Source organism: Tinamus guttatus, unplaced genomic scaffold (genome assembly GCF_059628265.1).
Source record: "Tinamus guttatus ecotype Peru unplaced genomic scaffold, ASM5962826v1 Tinamus_guttatus_pri_ptg000314l, whole genome shotgun sequence".
Taxonomy (NCBI): Eukaryota; Metazoa; Chordata; class Aves; order Tinamiformes; family Tinamidae; genus Tinamus; species Tinamus guttatus.
In genome coordinates, this window is record NW_028288848.1 from 11,633,241 (window position 1) to 11,650,922 (window position 17,682).

Consider the following 17,682-nt stretch of genomic DNA (forward strand, 5'->3'; position numbering starts at 1 on the left):
CCTTACCTTTTCTATGCAGCAATAACAGCAGGCACCTCAAGAAAAGAAGCCCTGTGCTTTTAAGTTTAGAGTTGCACAAAGTGACATGCCAATCTGAACAAAATCAAACAAACCTCAATCCACAACCAGCACCAGTACTATGTCAAAGATAAATATGTAGGTTTACATAACATACCAGGCATGGTATGTTATGGTTTTTATAGCATGTGCATTGTCAGGTGTGTGTTTTGTGGGTTGAGCAGACTCTATGCATGTCTCCCTTGTTTATTGCCCAGCTCTGACTAAAGCCAAGGTGTCGTCAAGCAGATTAAAGGTTGGCTTGCTTTAGTTCATATTTTGCTTTCTTTTCCTTTGGGAACTCGCTATTTCAAACTAGACCATTGGTCTTGTCCATTGCTGCATCTTAACACATTCTTTAGAAGAAAGGCTCAAGAAGTTTCTCAGCAGAAAATGAAGTACTGGTGTGTTTATAAAGAGAACGTCACCAGCCTGTGAAAAGTTGCTTATCATTATAAGCTTTTCAAACTCAGTAATGTATAGCCTGCAATGCATAGTCATGTCTTACGGTAACATGTAGATTAAAGGCACATAGAAGTTTGTGGCAAAAATCCAACTGAATTTGAGGTAATAAAACAAAAATGGTAGGCTTTTAAAGTCAAAGCTCTGTATTAATATGTGTTATTAGTTTATAGTGGACTGGTAGTTTCTGATTCAGATTAATTGATTAATTAATTGATTAAATTAATCGAAAACTTTTGCAGTCTTTTGTGAAACTTTGCCCATTTTTTTCATAGTAAAAATGCAGAAGGTCATAAAGGGATTAGCACTCTTGCATTTAACTCAGATGAACTGTTAGCTTTAAGGGCTATTAATAACCATTGTTAGCTTCTTACTGATCCTTCCCTAGGAATAGCTTCGTGCTTACCTGGCTTGAAGTGTGTCATGGTGGTGTTTGGGAGGTGCTACAAACCCCACTACTCTCTGCTGCAGGTAATGTAGTGTGCTGGCAGTGTTGTTTGTTAACATACCCAAAAGCCTAGAACTCTCTGCGTTTGGCATGGAAATAAGGAACAGGTGCTGATGGGTGTTTTTTGATGGAGCTTCTTTGGGGGTTTTGTGCCTTATTTGTTGAAGCAGATGGATGTGTGCTACTCCTTCTTATTAAAACTTACTGTAATATATGAAGCTCCCCAAGTAAAAGTTACTCTGCTGCTTTTCTAAAACTGTGTGAGTAACTTCACAGATGTTGCCTCCTGTGCTGTGATCTCCACAGATCTCCTAAGCGGATCAGGTACGGACAGGATCAGTGTTTGAATGCGAGATCAGAAGGTGCTGGTCCAAATCATACTGCTTACTGGATGTGCAGTACTCAATGGCCCAGACCTCAGAAGAAACACTAGATTGTCCTGAAAGATTACATGGCATTTATCACAAAAGCAGAGATGTGTGCTAGTCAAATTTAAACTTACTTATTCCACTTGACTGATCAAAACTCCCTTCTGTCCTTCTAGAGAAACTCTTTTCTTGTCTTCAAGTAGTAAGTGATACTGCTGGCTCTTTCATGCTCAGGGGGGATTTTGTGGCAATCTCAAGCATCACTGAGTGCTTCTCAAAGCTGTCATTTATGGAGGTGCTATGTCTGAGTTCTAGGGATGCTGCACTAGGCTGTAAAGCAAGCAGCACCTATTGCTTTGGATGAAGCTGTGGTGAAACAAGTATATTGTGTTACATCTTACTAAATGTCTTCTGCTTTCTTAAAGATCTTGGTAATTTTGCAATTGAAGAGGCATTATGTATTATTAATTCACATCAAGCAGTGTAGGGTTTTATTTTTGCTGTTACTGGAAAATAAGACTCTACTTCAGGAAAAAAAGAGTAGATGAGTTTTTAAGAGTTTTAGTTGAACTTGGTCAGCATGCAACATCAAGGTGCATTCCTTAAACTGTTAATTTCCAGTATGAAAACTTACGAGAATTTTTACAGTGGGTACAGAACCATGCCATGACCTTTGGGTTTCTTTGCATTCAATTTTTGGACTTTGGGCTGTGTAGGTGGGCTGTGACTAGCTGAACTTGATCCAAATGTTCAGGCTAGAGACTTGCACAGCTCTATGTGCATTTGCTTTGTTTTTCCAGTGAACTGAATTATTCACTAAGCAGTCAGGCTGTGAATACTTTGAGAATTTTGTCTGTGATTTGTATGTTTTTATGTGTAATATATTAACACTGCATGTGGCATTTTTTGCTTTATTAAAATGCGCTTGGCAAGAAAGTGGTTAACTACAGCAAAATGTTTGTTCTTTAACTCTTTAGGAGGAAGCAGAGAGTATCTCTTGCTGTTCTGCCGCAGTAGTTTTTACAGCCTAACCTTCAATGTAGGGAATGCAAAATGTGTTGCTAACAATACAAAACTTGCCTTGTAGATAGCTTGTTTCACTAGGGGATCATAAAGCATTTATCAGAAAATGTTGATGTCACTCTTAGCATTTTAAAAAAGTAACTGTTGCCTCAGAAATGGGCATAAGGCCACTGATTTCAGACAGGCCTGGTTATACCACTGGTTATACCAATTTGAGGGCCGGTGCTTGCAAGTGTATGTCTCTTACTGCCTTGCCAGAAGATGTTGGGCAGGTCCCTCCATCTCCTGTCCCCCATATGTGGCAGGCACCAACACTGGTGCCTCGGAAGGGAGCTCGGGTCTCCAGACAAGAGCTGAGCAGCTAGAGGCACTTGTTGCTGCATCCTCTGAGGTGACGGGCTGCGCTCCCATGTTGAGCGCAGGAGGGGAACTGAGGCCTCTTGAGGCCTGCACGGGCCTGCAGAGCACCACGGCACACCGAATCCCAGAGAAGTCCACAGCAAAGAAGGAAGAGAGGAAATGGGAAGTGTGGGGGCCAGGAGGAAGCTGTTCCTGTTGGAGCAGTTGTTGTAAAGCAAGTCAGATCACGTAGTTGAGTTGGGTGTTGTGCTCGTCTCTGAGTGCGTGTGTGAGGAGAGGAGCAGATGGCTTCTAAGCGGAGATGAATTATGAAAGGCAAATGTTGCAAAGTGGTTTTTAAAGAGGGTTTGAAGGAGAAAAGGGGAGAATCCTTTCTTTTAAAAATTCAGAAAACATTGCAAAAACTAGCAGCAGTTGATGTAGCAGCAGAGCTGTGTTTTATGTAGTGATGCTTCAGGAAGGAAACTTCCAAAGTTTCAGGTTTTATTGTTTGCTTTTAATCAGACTATGAATACGTGTTCTCAGTTTTGATTTCATCCATGTGTTGCATGTGAATTCCTTGTTCTGGTGCCTTGAAACCAGGAGCTTACAGTTAATTATTCGAATCTCTAGCTGTTGCATTAACTTGAATCTGTAAACCATCACTTTCGCATATTAACACACGATCTCTGCCTAGTTTTCATTAGCAGCTGACTTCACTTAACACTTTATTCTGGTGGGGATGGAGGGAAGGTCTCTTGATGATCTTAGTGTATGTTAATGTGCAGCTGCTTTTGCTTTTCACAAATGAGTCCTGTATCTGCAATCAGGGTGGGTTGGCTTCTGGTCTTGTTTTGTTTTGTTGTTGGGATTTTTGTTTTGTTTTTAAAGGCATCCTTGCTCTGTTTATGTGTCAGCCCTGATCCCACAGTGAGTTGTATGTGTATTATAAGTACCTGTATATAAGCTGTATGTGCATAAAAGTACTATACTTATACAGATATTTATAAAATGTTTGTACTTTAAGGTTTTAAAAAACGTCTATTTTTCAAGTTGTGGCCCTTTTTTTTGCTTTAAAAAAAACTCGAAAAAATTTCAGATAGCCTTAGACTTGCATATCTGATTTACTTAATTTTGCTTGATTTTTCTGCCAGTTGTGAAGAAGTCATCCCCCTGGGGAAGGGGGGCTCGGTTCATTCTTTAGAATTCATCTCCTTTCTCTGCAGAAGTCTCTGCTGTTATCACCACAGCCTTCTGAGTCCTTCGGTAGTCCTCATGCCTAGAAACAAAATCCACCTCTGGGATCCATTTAGCTACTGTTGGTCCCAGAAGTGACGGTCTTTCATGTACTGCGAAACATGTTTCTCTCAGTAGCAGACGCTGCTGCTGTATTAGCAAGTTGCTAGTGTAGATTTTTCATGATAGCTGCAAACCAAAGCACTTTTTCATTACTGATTTTCCTTCAGAGTAGGCAAGGAACAGCATGACAGTCTTTCAACACACATTGGTAGCTCTTCCTGGATACAAAGTTTTAGGGCAGGAAAATTATTAGTCACCATGGATGAATGCACAAAATCCAAAGCAGTTATATATTTTTTTCCTGTAGTAACTATTTCTGGTGACTATTCCACAGCCAGAGAAAGAGGTGTTCTCAGTTTGAAAAAAGCAAAGTACATTTCCCTGACCAAGTGGCTTGTGTTTTGGCTTCAGTTTTTGTGCACAGGGACTGTGAAAACATCCGATTGACCCCAGAGAATAGGAAAGTGCTTTTCAGCCCTTTTTGGTTACGTTTACTGCAGATAGCTGGAAGTGCATTACTTGGGTAAAGATTGCAAGTCAGGCTTCTATGCAAACAATTGAAGCATTCACTAATTTTAATATTTCAATTTCTCTGAGCTGGTTAACTCTGAGCAGTTAAGTAAATTCATTCCACATGAAATGTTGCAGTGCGACTTCTCCTTTGGCTGCAGATAAGCGTCAGGTACTCCAGAGACACTCGGGTGACTGGATCATCTGCAGGCAGAAATGCTGAAGTGATCCCCTAAATATGATGGTTCTATTTTCAGGCACCAAGGTTAGGATTCTTGGTAAAAGGGAAGTACAAGGTACTGAGTTGTGGTAAATTCTAGCTATTTCAAGTAAAGCACTTAAAAGTGATTTTCCTGTTATTTATCTTAATTCATTTCCAGATGATTATTGGAAGTATTTACTAATGTCTGGCTTAGCATCTGTCTCTGTGGAATATGTAGAAAAACCCTCATATGATGATGAATCTCCATTGACAAGGTCTCCTTCAGCAATGGCTCTTAACCATTAACGTGTATTCTATTAATGTTACTTGTTCCATTTTTAGATGGAAAAGTTTCATAATGTTAAGCAGTCGCAAATTTCTCCTCAGTGAAGTTACCTGTATTTACAGCTTAAAAAAATGAAATAGGGAAACTTGGCAAGACTTTCCTTTACTCGCCTTACATAAAATCAGTTACCCCTGCGATGAGCTAGTGTGCCTGTGCTATTTCTTTGTCATTTTTTCCTTGTCTGTAAACCTCTGTTTCTGTTTAAGTACAGATGCATTAAAGAGCATGAAACATTGCTATTTCTGCCTAGGTTTTTAAAACTCCTCTCAGTCCCCTGTGCAGAACTCCAAGCAGGATTCCCACCCAGAAGCAGTCTTGGTTTTAGCCTCTGCTCGGGCCCCATGCCTCCGAGCTGCCAGGAGTCTTCTGTCCCTCCACCCTGCAGCCGGAGCTATATTAAGGTCTCTAGGATTACCAGGCACTTGGGCTGTCAGGGGAACTTGCTTCTTTTGTGTCTTCAGGTTATTCCATGACTGTAACTCTTGCTTGTGTTTGGACAGTGTAGACCTGACTTTGCAGAGACACCTGAGGCCACCACAGTGTAAATATTTAATAACCACACAGTGAAGACACTGGCAGCCAGTCTCACCTCAGAGGTGGGCAGAGCCTGGAGAGTGAAGTTCCCAGCAGAAACTGTCAGGACTTTCCACTGCTACAAGGTGAGGGCCAAACAGCAGCCCTGCGGCTCTTCGGGAGCACAAAGTTCACTGCTGGAAAAAGGGCTCCTTAGCAGCCTATTTCCTAACTGGAGTGATGTTTTTGTTTGACTTTTTGTGTGTTTTGGCTTGGTCTGATCTGATTTGGGTCACTGCCGAACGTGAAGAGAGTAGTAGTATGTACTGAATGTGCTAGACATGAGATCCACATCCAAATACTGGGCTTTTGCAGGTTTTGATATCTGGTTGTGACAAGTGAGGTAAATGTGAACATTTCAAACTTTGCTGGTTTCAGCCTGACTTTTGGGCTCTCAGCCCATCTGCTAGGCAACTAGAAGATAACTCACCATTAGGAGAAGTTCTGCAGTTCCTTAAAGACTTCTTTTTGACCTCTCCAGTGTTAAAGCTGCTCATTTAGAGGAACTATTTAAAAAGTGTTCCCCACCACCTAGTCCAGCAAAACCCAAGCGTGTGTTTTTCGGCTCACTATGAAATGCACTCTCACTATTTATTCTCTTCCAGCAAACTCGTCTCAGTTTCAGAACGTCCCGCTGTGGTCTCCCTGCTTACGTGCCGCTGACCGGTGTGCAAGAAAATACAGGTGAAGTCTGAGGTTCTGGTTCATGCCCAGAAATTTGGGGGTGTTTAAAGCAGAGCACTGACCCCCAAGTCTGTTGCATCTTTCCTGTTGTTTTTTTCTTGTGCAGTTTTTAGGTGGGATTTAGCTGTTGCAAATATTGAATCTGATCAGCTTTCTTCTTGAACTTTGGGGGAAGAACTTACAGTTCCTCTTTATAATAAAAGTTTTTTTTTTTTTTTTTACTTTTTTCATATATGTCTGAAATGCTTGTGCAAGGCGGTGGCTAATTGGTTCCTGCATGTGCAGTTTGTTTGGTTGTTTGGGCAACTCTTATGTAGTTCACTTGTCTGAACTCAAGTGTCTTTTCTGAGGCCGGAAAGCAGAACAAGGAGCCAAAACTATAGATGTGAGAAGAAAAAACCTTCGGAAGGCTCAACATGCTCCTTGTTTTTTTTTGGCTTTTTCATTTCATATTCAATCACCCAATTCTATTGAGTGCAAAGTGTGTTTTTTTTTTTTTTTTTTTTTTTCCTCCACGCAATCAATTAATGCATTTTGAAAAACTTCCACAGACCATACTGTTATATTCCCTCCTGTTTTGTAGGTAGGTTAGTGACACCCACAATACATGGGTATAAACAGCGTTATAGTGCTCTGCAGAATTGTAATTTTACTGTTGCAATGACGAGTATCCGAATCGGCACAAGGAGCAGCTGAAAGCAGCTCCCACAAGCAGGTACTGCCACATTTCTGCCAGCCTTCCCAGCCACGCGCCTCTGGCAGGGAGCCCCGCTGCAATCCCCACCTCCCTGCCTGCTGCCAGCAGCTTCCCGAGCGTTTCCAAAGCTGCACCTGGACGGCGTCTGCTGCCAGGAGGAGGGTGCCTAGAGCTGGGGCACAGATGCAGAAACGGGGCCTAGGACATAGAACATACTGAGCTAGAAAAGGAAGCGGTGCAAATTGTTCTGGGTTTGGGTCTGTACGGCCTAACTTACAGCTGGCAAATACCATGAACGCACAGACTGAGGATGTGTTTGCTTGAGATGCACTGTAGAAAAATGACCCATTTTACTATCATTATTTTTTAATGGTTTTTACTAATCGGGTAATAACTAATTTTACTGCAGCCTTCAGTTCAGAATACTGCACACGTACACATGCACAAAGAAGTTCTGCTTGGCAGCCCAGAAATGTGTGTAAGGCCTGAAAGGAGGATTTATAGGAAATGAGCAGATGGTCTACTAGAGAATTTCCCCAGGAGGTTGCAGTTATTTAAAAATGGGAGAAACTAAATAGACTGTACAAAATTTGACTGTGAAATTAACTGGCTGGCCAGTAGCTAAGTACTTAACCAAAATGATTCAGCCTGGCCCCTAGCATAAGCATGTAATGAAGTAATGTGTCTGTGAGCTGACACTGTGTACGTTATTTCAAGTTTCACCTAATAAGTGCACTTGAATGGGAGATGCTTTTGCTGTGCACAGACTTCTGCTGTATCTCCTGTTTTCGCAGTGGCAATGTGATTCTTCAGGTTTACAGCTAGAAAATGCTGTTCGGTTAAAAGGAAATAGAAACTGTTCAGCTAAATTCTTTTAATTTCTCAGCTGTGCTCTTCTTAGCCTCTTAAATGTGTGGATTGATGTAATGGTTGCATTCTAATTTAAGGACTAGAAATATGTGATTTAAAAAAAAAAAAATTGTTCTGGAGGATGCAAGACTGGAGACTGTATTAACCCTAAATAGTCAAAACATCACAAGTCACTTTAAAAATCCATTAACTTGTGTCCATTTGAAAGAGTAACTTGTTTGCTATGTGGCTTTAGGCCTTCAACATTCAGATTTCCAGTGCTTTTCTTAAGTTGAGCTATCTAGAAATGGTGGGGGGGGGACGCGCGTTAGTGTATTTTTTTTTATGGAAGGTGAGATTTTTAGTGCAAATTACATGATTGCAGTTGCAAAGGTTTTAAGAAACGCAAACCTCAAAAGCTATGTTAAATGAAAGGGGTGGATTCAGGAATGAATTCTTTGTTCTTTAAAAATTGGAGAGAAACATGCTACTTAATTATTTAAGTCTCTCTGAAGGAATCTTCCTGGGGGGCAGATAGACTCCCAATTTCTCACATTAAATTTCAAATTGAAATACCCAGTGGACAGAGCAGTAAAACAACAAACAGGATTTAGTTACTGTGGGCTCGTGTTTGCGTTCTGGTTTGTTTCTCCCAGGCACCTACTGGAAACGCCTCGTGCCACGGGAGGAGGCCGGCAGCCCACGCGCACACAGGTTCTGCTGACGCTGCAGCGGGTAATGCCGCGGCCCAACGTCATTGCGCTGCATTCCTGTGCCAGCTTGCTGCCTTTGTAAAATTCTTTGTAAGGGTACCTACCCACTGAGCTTAGAACCAACCTTCAGAATCTTTGAGCTAACGTCCTGGAGTACCAAAGGGAGGAGGGTAAATCCCCATGGGATTACGTGGTGGAAAACGGCAAATTCCGAAGCGAGCCGGGAATCTACTGCCCTGTGCACCGAGCCTCCCAGACAGCTTTCCTGATGGATGGGCCTCCTGCTCCGGCCCCCTCCAGTTTGTTCCCATCAGTCCCACAGAGTCAGAGCCTTTGAAAAGAAGGCTCAGGGCACAAACCTAGGTCTAGTTATAGGCAGAGGCATTAAGGGATTTTTTTCTCTAACAAGGTGTATTTCTGTGGCTTCCTGTGTAGAAACAGAGTTATCTCTATAAAGTAGCCTTCCTGTGCCCTGGCTTACCCTGTCATTTACGTTATGGTGCATAATGTACAAGACTGGATTTATGCAGAGACGCTGCACAGACTTACAGAGACTCTGGGCAGCTGCAAAGGGCAGCTCTGCCATTTCTCCGGAAATTTCTTGATTCCCAGATTTTAAATAGTGAAGGAGAAAATAGTGGAGAAAGACATTAAATCCCTGTTTTTTAAATATTAGGAACATTTGCTTCCTTGGGGTTTACCCATAGGATATTTATAAGTGAAGTATTTTTGTAATCTTTATTATGAACCTGATAATATATATTTTTTTGTGGGCAGGGGGGAGTGTTTTATTGGACTCTTCCTTTTTAAAACTGAGTATTTGTTTGGAGGAGAAGCTATGCAGAGTGCTCTAGGGTGGAAGAAGAGCTCTAGTGTATGAGACAAACGGTCCATGTTGCTCAACTTGTTGTCTTTGACCATGAGAGAAAGAATATAAGAAATGAAGTGCATATAGAGTGGGTCTTGCCCCAGGTTGACTCCGAGGTTTGTGCCACATTGTTTTGTACTAAAACTGAGTTCTGAGTGGGGTTGTCTCAGTTTAAAAGTGGATGTATCAGGCAGTTGATGAAGGTGAGGAGATGGAGTTGGTCTACACAGTTAAAGGAAAGGGAAATACACCCCTGCAGAGAGGCTTTGTGGTGTGTATAGGGTTCCTGGGGTCCTAGGACACTGCAACGAAAGCATGCAAATGTTTGCAAATGTATGAATAATGTTACCTGGAAAGTCTTAAGGCTGGCTTTGATCCTTGCAGGAGGATCACCCTTAGCAGAGGTGGAAGTGCCCTGACATGTCCTCAAAAATAATAACCGCTTATGGCTAAGCCCTGGTTTGCCCTTTATTGGGCTGAACATCCTTTCCTTTCTGTTCTGGTCACCTGCTGCCTCTCTCTTGCTGAGGCCATAACATGCCTATGTTATGTGCATGGCAGCAGGTAACTGATAAACACGCCAAGTAATTTTGTTGTGTATCTAAGCTCCAAGTCAAAGCAGAGCAATTCTGAGAAACAGAACAGCCTGCAAATGGGATGTATCAGCATTTGCCTACTGTGGTAATTGTGCTTACAAATAAAGGACTAGCGAATTAGCCCTGTATTTGGAAGGATCTCTGAAAGCAAGTGATTTTTGTAGTGGGCTTGTAAAATTGTATGGAGATATCAGAATATATTGCTTAAAAGAGGAAGCGTGTGGTTTTATCCAACATATTTCCCCACCCACTAAATACCCCTAAACAATCTCTTTTCTCTATATATGGTCAATTGAATTTTCAGCCAGAACAAACATTTACTTTACACCTTCTTTTCAGTATATCCTTTTTTTTCGGTTGTTTTATTTCGCTCACTTGGCCACCTTCTTTATCTCTGTTGTCACTGCTGATTTTTAAGGCTTTTCTTGCATTGTAGCCCTCAGGAATAAAAAACAAACATACAAAAAAGCCCAGTAATTACCAAGCCACTGACTTAGTTCAGTAGTATTGTGGAGTGTGGAGGTATGGCTCTGTGCTTGTCATGCTTTCTTTGACTTCTAGCTACATGGATTTTTTTTTTTCTTTAAAATATCTCCAGATGTGTTGATTTGCCTAATGAATAGAGGAAAGAAAATGGATCTGAAGGAGGATTTTCCTTGCTCCTTGGACACTAGGAATATTTTTATGCTTCACAGCCCAGAAATTGCTAGAGACTTGTGTATTACAGATTGCTTTTTGGCTGAGGGGAGAGCAGGACATCAGCTGCAGCAAGGAATGGAGCCTGTTCATGGGAGCTCTCATGCATTATTCATTGCCAGCTCCTTTCTCTGGGATCAGCTGGAGGAAGTAGTTAGTCTAGTTTGAGCTACACTAGTTTATACTTAGGGGGCTTAAACAAGCCCAGACAAGTACAGAACCAACTCTTTCTCTTCATCTGCAGGCAAATGTAGGGCAGTCAGCAGCTCTGCTTCCACAGCTCCCTCTCTTCAGTCTGGATAACAGGAGTCATGCAACAAGAGGAAGCCACACTAAGGGTTCACACATGCACTCGTGCTGGAAAATGAAGCTTCAGGTAGGAGAATATCTTGTCAGGGGAGTATCTGGGCTTATACTTCACTGCAGATGCCATTAAGTCTTACACATTAAGGCAGCCTGTGAAGAGGGGCTGCTGTAGTGGCTCCTCGTTGGAGAGCGGCAGAAAAGATCCGCTTTCATGATACTTTGTTTAGTTCTGCTTAAGAAGCTGCATTTTTAAGCACTTTTCCTCTGTTTGCACTGACCTGCTGCTGACAGTGCAGGTGACTAAGCACAGAGACAGCTCGCTGGGATTTTTTAAGCTTGTTTTTTAATTGTATTGGTATTAGCACTTTTTGGGGAGAGGGGGCAAGGAGATGGAGATTAACTGTGGTGCAACAGACGTTAAGCTCCAATTGTGTCTCTTCAGAATTGTTTGCATTTGAATGGCTGCAGTGTTTTTTTATGATTATTTTCTGAATAAAGATGCTGGTGAAATTGGGGCTTGCGTGCTCAAAAGCTTGTCTGTATTTTCTAATGATACCAGTTGTTCTGAAAAAGCTATATTCCTTCTGTACACGAGCTTTGTGTTCTGAAATCAGCGGGGCTCAAGCAACCTATTAGTATTAGTTCAGTTTTAGACAAAGAAGGAGATTTTGCAAAACCTTATGAGGGTAACAAAGGGTCTTTGTTCTGTTTTGTGAGCGTTATTTGCTCTGTAACGCGTGGGTTTGTGCATATGCGAGAAAGGGAGGAATAAAAACACTTCATCTCATTTGGCAAGAATGTTTGAACGATATTTGCTTTGTGTGACTTAGTGTGTCCGCTGCCTCTGGTTGTTAAGGGCACGAGCGCGTGCCTGTCTTGCCAGTTGCCTTCCCTGTTTAGGGGTTTGCTTTAGTTTGCTTTTGAGAGGTAGCTGCTCAGAACCCGAAACTTGAAATAGCAAAGACTGACAGTCGCTGCTAGACAGCTAGGACAAAATGGTGCGCTTTGACGTGCAGACAACGTGTTCCTTTAAAAATGGTAGCTTTCAGTGCAGTCGGGGTTTGGTAAATAAGCATTACTGGTGGAAGCAGAAATTGTCAGCTTTATGTAAAATCCCCAAGGAGGAGGTTAATGATCACGTGCTTTTGGTGAGGCTTAAATGTATGCTGCCTGCCAGCATGTTGTCTTCTAAGATGACTTGATTGCCTAAATATAATTTGCATATACACAAGAATATGGTATTTTGGAGACTTCTTTTTTTTCTCTCTCTCTTTGTTAGCAATTGTGACTCGTGTTTTGTCACACACACGCGCGCACACACACACACACATATTAAGCCTGTGACTTTGTGGAGCAGGAAAAGGGAAATACTCTTTGGAAGTCCAGAGTAACTTCGTATGTTGACTTTAAAAAAAAACTTCTAGCTCCTGTTGATTTCATATGTTAAAGTTGCTGAATTTTGTATGCTGTATATGCAATGAGAATTCATCTGTTTCCTGCATTTTGCAGAGCTACGATACTAGTTGTAAGATATAGAGATGAGAGTCTAATGTTCTTTTCCACAGCAGAGTGGGACCTTTTAGTGTATATGACCCTTGTTTCACACTAGTTTGCTAGAAGAATTCCTGCTACTTGGAATTACTAGACTTGTTAGGTCCTGTGCATTTATGAAGAGATCTATTTAAGACATTGTGATTTAACCTTTTAGCTTTTTTTACGTTAAAGTGTATTTTACTATTTTAGTACTCAGTCACTTCTGGAGCTCGGTTGAGCATGTTTAAGCATGAGACGATAGAGAGGGAAGAGTTATTTCTGCACTTATTTATATATAGTGCACTGAGCTGCTGTGTTGATAGTTTAAAATACAGTTTTATAAAAGCACCTCAACATCGTTCTTTTTAGGCCATTGTCATTCAGGTTTGCCAGTACCCAGGCTCTCTGCTTCCAACTTAGCTGGTTTTTGTAATCACATAAGATTAAATACTGTCATTGTAGCACAGACCAGCAATTGCAGCTGTATGGGCACCGAGGAGAACCAAACACATTGGCCTCTGCCCTCAGCCGGTTTGTGCCCCCATGGCAGCACCATTTTGATGCCATCTTAAAGCTCCCAGACATATACCAGTATTGCAGAAATTCCTCAGTGTAGGTGAGGCCAGGCATAACCCAGCTATTCCTCTGTAAATTCTTGTGATGAGCTGAAATAAAAGCTCTGGAAGCTTGATGTTCTCTGTGCCCAGAGCCTGGGGAGAAGTCTGAGGCTCGGATAAAATCTAGCAGGTTTATCCTGTATCTCAGTGTCTCTTTGTAATGGAATATAAAGATTCCTAATGTAAAGGTCAGAAGTATAATGAAAATATTCAGCATTTGGCAGCAGCAAGAAACGACACAAACTGAAATGAAAAGTGTATTTATTAGCATTAAAGAATGGAAGAGGTGCTATTAACTCGTTCTGTGTTGTAAAGGTGGCAGCTTGTTGTAAAAACATCCAAAGGAAATGGTGGAAGTTACGGTGTCCTTGTGAAAAGGAAAAAACGGAGAATGTAATTTAGCTAAAAAATGTGGCCTCTGTGAATCTATCGAGCTGTAGAGACACTTCATTTTTATCTTTCTCAGATAACAAATTTTAAATGTGGATTTATTTGGGGAACAAGCGTAGCTGTTTGATTTTTCTGAGGAATAAATTTCAACTGACAAGAAAGTTTTGTAGTGTGAAATGAGCGTACTTTCCATTCAGAGCCTTTTACTACTAGGCTTTTTCCCAGTGTGCTTAACGGTGGGGAGCGTTTTGAGGCCATAGTGAACTTAAAATCAAGTCGTTTGCTGTCACAAATGATGTAAAACTTAGCAGTCGATATTTTTGTGGCATTTGTGGTGTCAGTTTTGTGACCTGCCCTGTGCTGCGCATCCTCTTAACGGCATTAGGCGTCCTGATGGTGTCTTTGGCCCTCATCCCTTCCCTGGAGCGGGGTGGCAGTCTCTGTGTTACCTCCTTGCTCCAGTCCGTGGCCTCTGGCTGTGGGGAACCTCTTCCCCTCCTTTCTTTCCCAACCGTGAATATCAAGATCTGTCAGGAACTATAAATGTATAGTAGATATGTAAATTGAGTAGTAGTAGTAGGGCTCGTGTTAAGGCCACAGGTGTTGTGGTTTGGCCATGCACATGGCACTAAGAAAAGAAGTCATACTCGACCTAGACTAACTCTCCTTTTGTTATTGATGCGTCTGATTCAGGCAGCAAACCCCAATAAGAAGGTAATAACTATGTTGAGTCCTTGCTCTTAACAGGAGGGGTGGTTTCTATAACAGCCAGCTTTTACCCTAGGCTCTTGGGTAACCAGAAAGGGTAACCAAAGGGTTCTGCAGAAAGAGAAAGGATGTGGGGAGCGTGTGGCATGACAGTGATGGGACTAGAGGTCCTGGCTGGAAATAACTTGTATGGTGGATACAGCACTTGCTCATGATTTAGTGGTGTTGTACAGCAATGGACATGGAGAGCAGTAGAGAGAGATGCCAGTGACTGCCAGAGCCAGACCTCTGAAGTGCAAATAACTGCAGAAATTTAACAAGTCCCAGTAGGGAAGTGACCTGTGTGAGATTTAGTGGAGAGGGAGGGGTGTCTTGTAATGATGTTTACTTCTAGGGACTTGGCTGCCAGCTGACAGAAGCAAACTGTCATCCAAAAGCTGTGTGAACACGAGTCCAGAGCTGTGCCCAACCAAGCACAGCTTCTCCCTTGACAGCTTCTAGGCACAGGGCACAGCAGTGGGTTATTTTGGCTCTATACAGCTCTGGTTTAGGATGCTTTATGTACCTTCATAGTAAGTAACAGCAAATTAGCAGGTTGGAGGTAAAGTAGTGCTTTGCTGTTTTGTGAGGCTTTGTGTAGTCTAAATGGTAGTGTGTGGTTGCAGTTGTGCTTTAGAGCTTGCCAGTCATGTCTTTGCCTTTCAACAATGTTTAGAGAACAATCTTGTGTGAGGTGATTGACTTGCAAAATATCTGAGCTTAAAACTAACAAAGAGACTTAAAACAGCTTTTGAGAACAGGTAGTTTCATTTTTCAAGCATTGTTTTTTGGCAGTGTTGTATGAAAGTGGCACAGAAGACCTCTAGCAGTGTATCTCATTTTACTCAGTACGACGTGTAGGAAGGGACTGTATTTAGTCTCTCAAAATTTTCAGTCTAACAAAAGTGAGTCAGCCAGAACATGTCAAGAAAAGGTTTTGTTTGCTCCATTTTGCCCTCAAAAAATTAAAGCACAAATTGATGTGGTTTGTCCAAAGAACATGCAAACACAATGATGGAACCATGAATTGAATTTATATCTCTCTGACCCAAAACCCAGTGATATATTCTTGACCATTTTTTCATTTGAACACTAGTATGTAAAATTGGACAATGAGTTTCATCTGAGACCTAAATTTTCATTCAATGAAGGTTTAGGAAACACATGGAACTGCAGGGAAAAGGCTGATGTCCAGGTTTGCCTGTTTTACTCTTTTTTAAATTTCCCATAATATAAACATATCTGATTGTATTAGTTCTGAAAACACTGCAGTGTGGTGAGTTCTGAGTGGTCAGTAGATTATAACTGCACCTGTTAAAGGCAGTCTGTCCCTAACTAATATTGGTGGTTCTAATTAGCACAGTTTGTTGTTTCTTTGAGAAAACTGCTCAACTGTATTGCCATCTGGCAATAGTCTTCTCCTCTCAAGTGATAAAGGTGCCCCATGACCAATTGTTAAGCTTTTGTGATATAGGTGTTTTGATAGGGAATCGTGTCTCTGTCACAAATGTTGTGACCATGAGTGTTATAAATACAAAGCCATGCCATCTCTGTTTTTAATAATACTTTTATACATCATAGAGAAGCTTTCCCTCTGAGTCTAGTCCAGGACTAGAAAGGTTTTGGAAGAGCAGAAATCCTATCAACTACAAGAGAAATCCATCAGTTTCAATAATGAAAACCTGCTACTGCATGACAGTATTGTATGGGCATTTGGAAAAGGACAAAAACAAAGACAGTCAGAGCTGCAGAACTGAACTTTGAATGGTTAAGAAAAGCCAAACAACATCAAAAAATCTGCCTGGGTTAATAACGATATAAGCCTATAAAGAACAGAGAGAATTTCAGATTCTGCTGTTCTTACTGCGTCCTCTCCTTTTTGATGTCTTCTGTGGCTTCCTCTCCTTTCCTTTCATGTCTCTTGATGTGTTTTTGACTTAACTGTGAGTTTTTTTTTTTTTTTTGCTAAACATCACTTCTGAGTATGTTGGGTTTTTTTCCCATATGAATTCTTACCTTTTTTTCCCCCAAAGTTGCACACTTCATATGGTTGCATTTGCTAAAGTTATGCTTTTGCAAAATGTCTTAGATTCTGCACGTTTCTCTGTCAGTAACATCCCTTCTCATCTGTCTGCTATGCATGGGGGAACAATAACAATCATAATGGGGGACTTTCCTTTCTCTGCTTTATTACCATGATTTCAAGCTCACCAAACAATTACTGCTAAGTTTATTTGGTGCCTGTTATTCAGGCATGTGGGAACCTTATGTGGTTTAAACCGAAACAATCAAGAAACCCAAGCAGTCCAGCCCTTTTTCGGTAGTCTTAGAAATTATTATTTAATGAGACGGTCTGAAGGAAAGTAGCACCTTGAAGATCTTTCTTGTAAAGTTCCTCTACCTTGTTTAGGAGAAAAATATGCAGTGCTCGTACCACCGTTTACTTCCACTGAAGTGATTCAACCTCTTGCACAGTTGTTTCCAGAGTGGGTTTGAAGGAGATGGTGCTTCTCTCTTCCTTTATGGCTTGCCAGGCACTGCAGAATCCTACTGGGAGGTGCCCTTTTTGAAATTAGTTAAAATGCCCTTACCTAGAATTTTGTCTCTGGCTTGACAGTGAATATTTTTGCATTTATTTGAACTGACTAAATGATTGGACTTTGTGTATTAAGATAGCTGTCAGGAATTTAGAAGGCCAAATTCAGGCCTCATGCAGCTAGATAGATCATTTCCAGAGATGCATTTTTTTTTTCTAAGTTGTCTCTGTAAAGAAATGCGTAAAGTCATAGGATGTCTTCCAAAGAACTTACTTTCTTAGTGACGATGAGACAGATGGGTGATTTTTCCCATTTCTTTAGATAAGTGGTTCAGGGCTTGTTTGTTCTCCCATGTCTCAACCCTTTTCTCTGTTTCCTCTTGTTAAGTGACGGCATGTGAAGGACAGAATGGCTTCTACCCCTTGGCTAGGTGGTAACCTCAGGCCCACAGCCTTGCCTCTGTGAATGGCATTTGGGAGAAGAAATGAATTTTGGTCCCAGTAAAGAAAATGGTGCCATTTGCTCCAAAGCAGTAACCACACAAGACTACTTCTTCTTTTTTTTTTTCCCCGAGATGCACCACTTAAAAACAGACAAAAACTGAACAGGAAGACTGAAGTTGTGAGATGCCTATGTTAAAAAAGAGTGGTAATTTTGTGTTCTCAGAACTGTGCATGAAAGTACCATAGCAATGTATCTATTTGAAGAAAGGGTTGTGAAGGTAAAGGTTCATATTCTGACTCCTTTTTTTTCTTTTTTTTTTTGCAACTAATGCTTGAGACATGTACATCTTAAGATTTTGTTGAGTTATGATTTTTAGCA

General features: G+C 41.3%; 1 protein-coding gene across 4 annotated transcripts in view; it reads left to right on the forward strand.

Moving 5' to 3' along the window:
* Positions 1–17,682, forward strand: part of MARCHF8 (membrane associated ring-CH-type finger 8) — a 77,489-nt gene that overhangs the window by 23,382 nt on the left and 36,425 nt on the right. The window contains exon 3 of one of the 4 annotated variants that reach the window (XM_088528773.1): positions 10,975–11,106. The exons of the other annotated variants lie outside the window; for them this stretch is intronic. Coding sequence (XP_088384899.1) covers positions 10,975–11,106 — 132 coding nt within the window. The remainder of the gene's footprint in view (positions 1–10,974; positions 11,107–17,682) is intronic. 4 annotated transcript variants of the gene reach the window in all.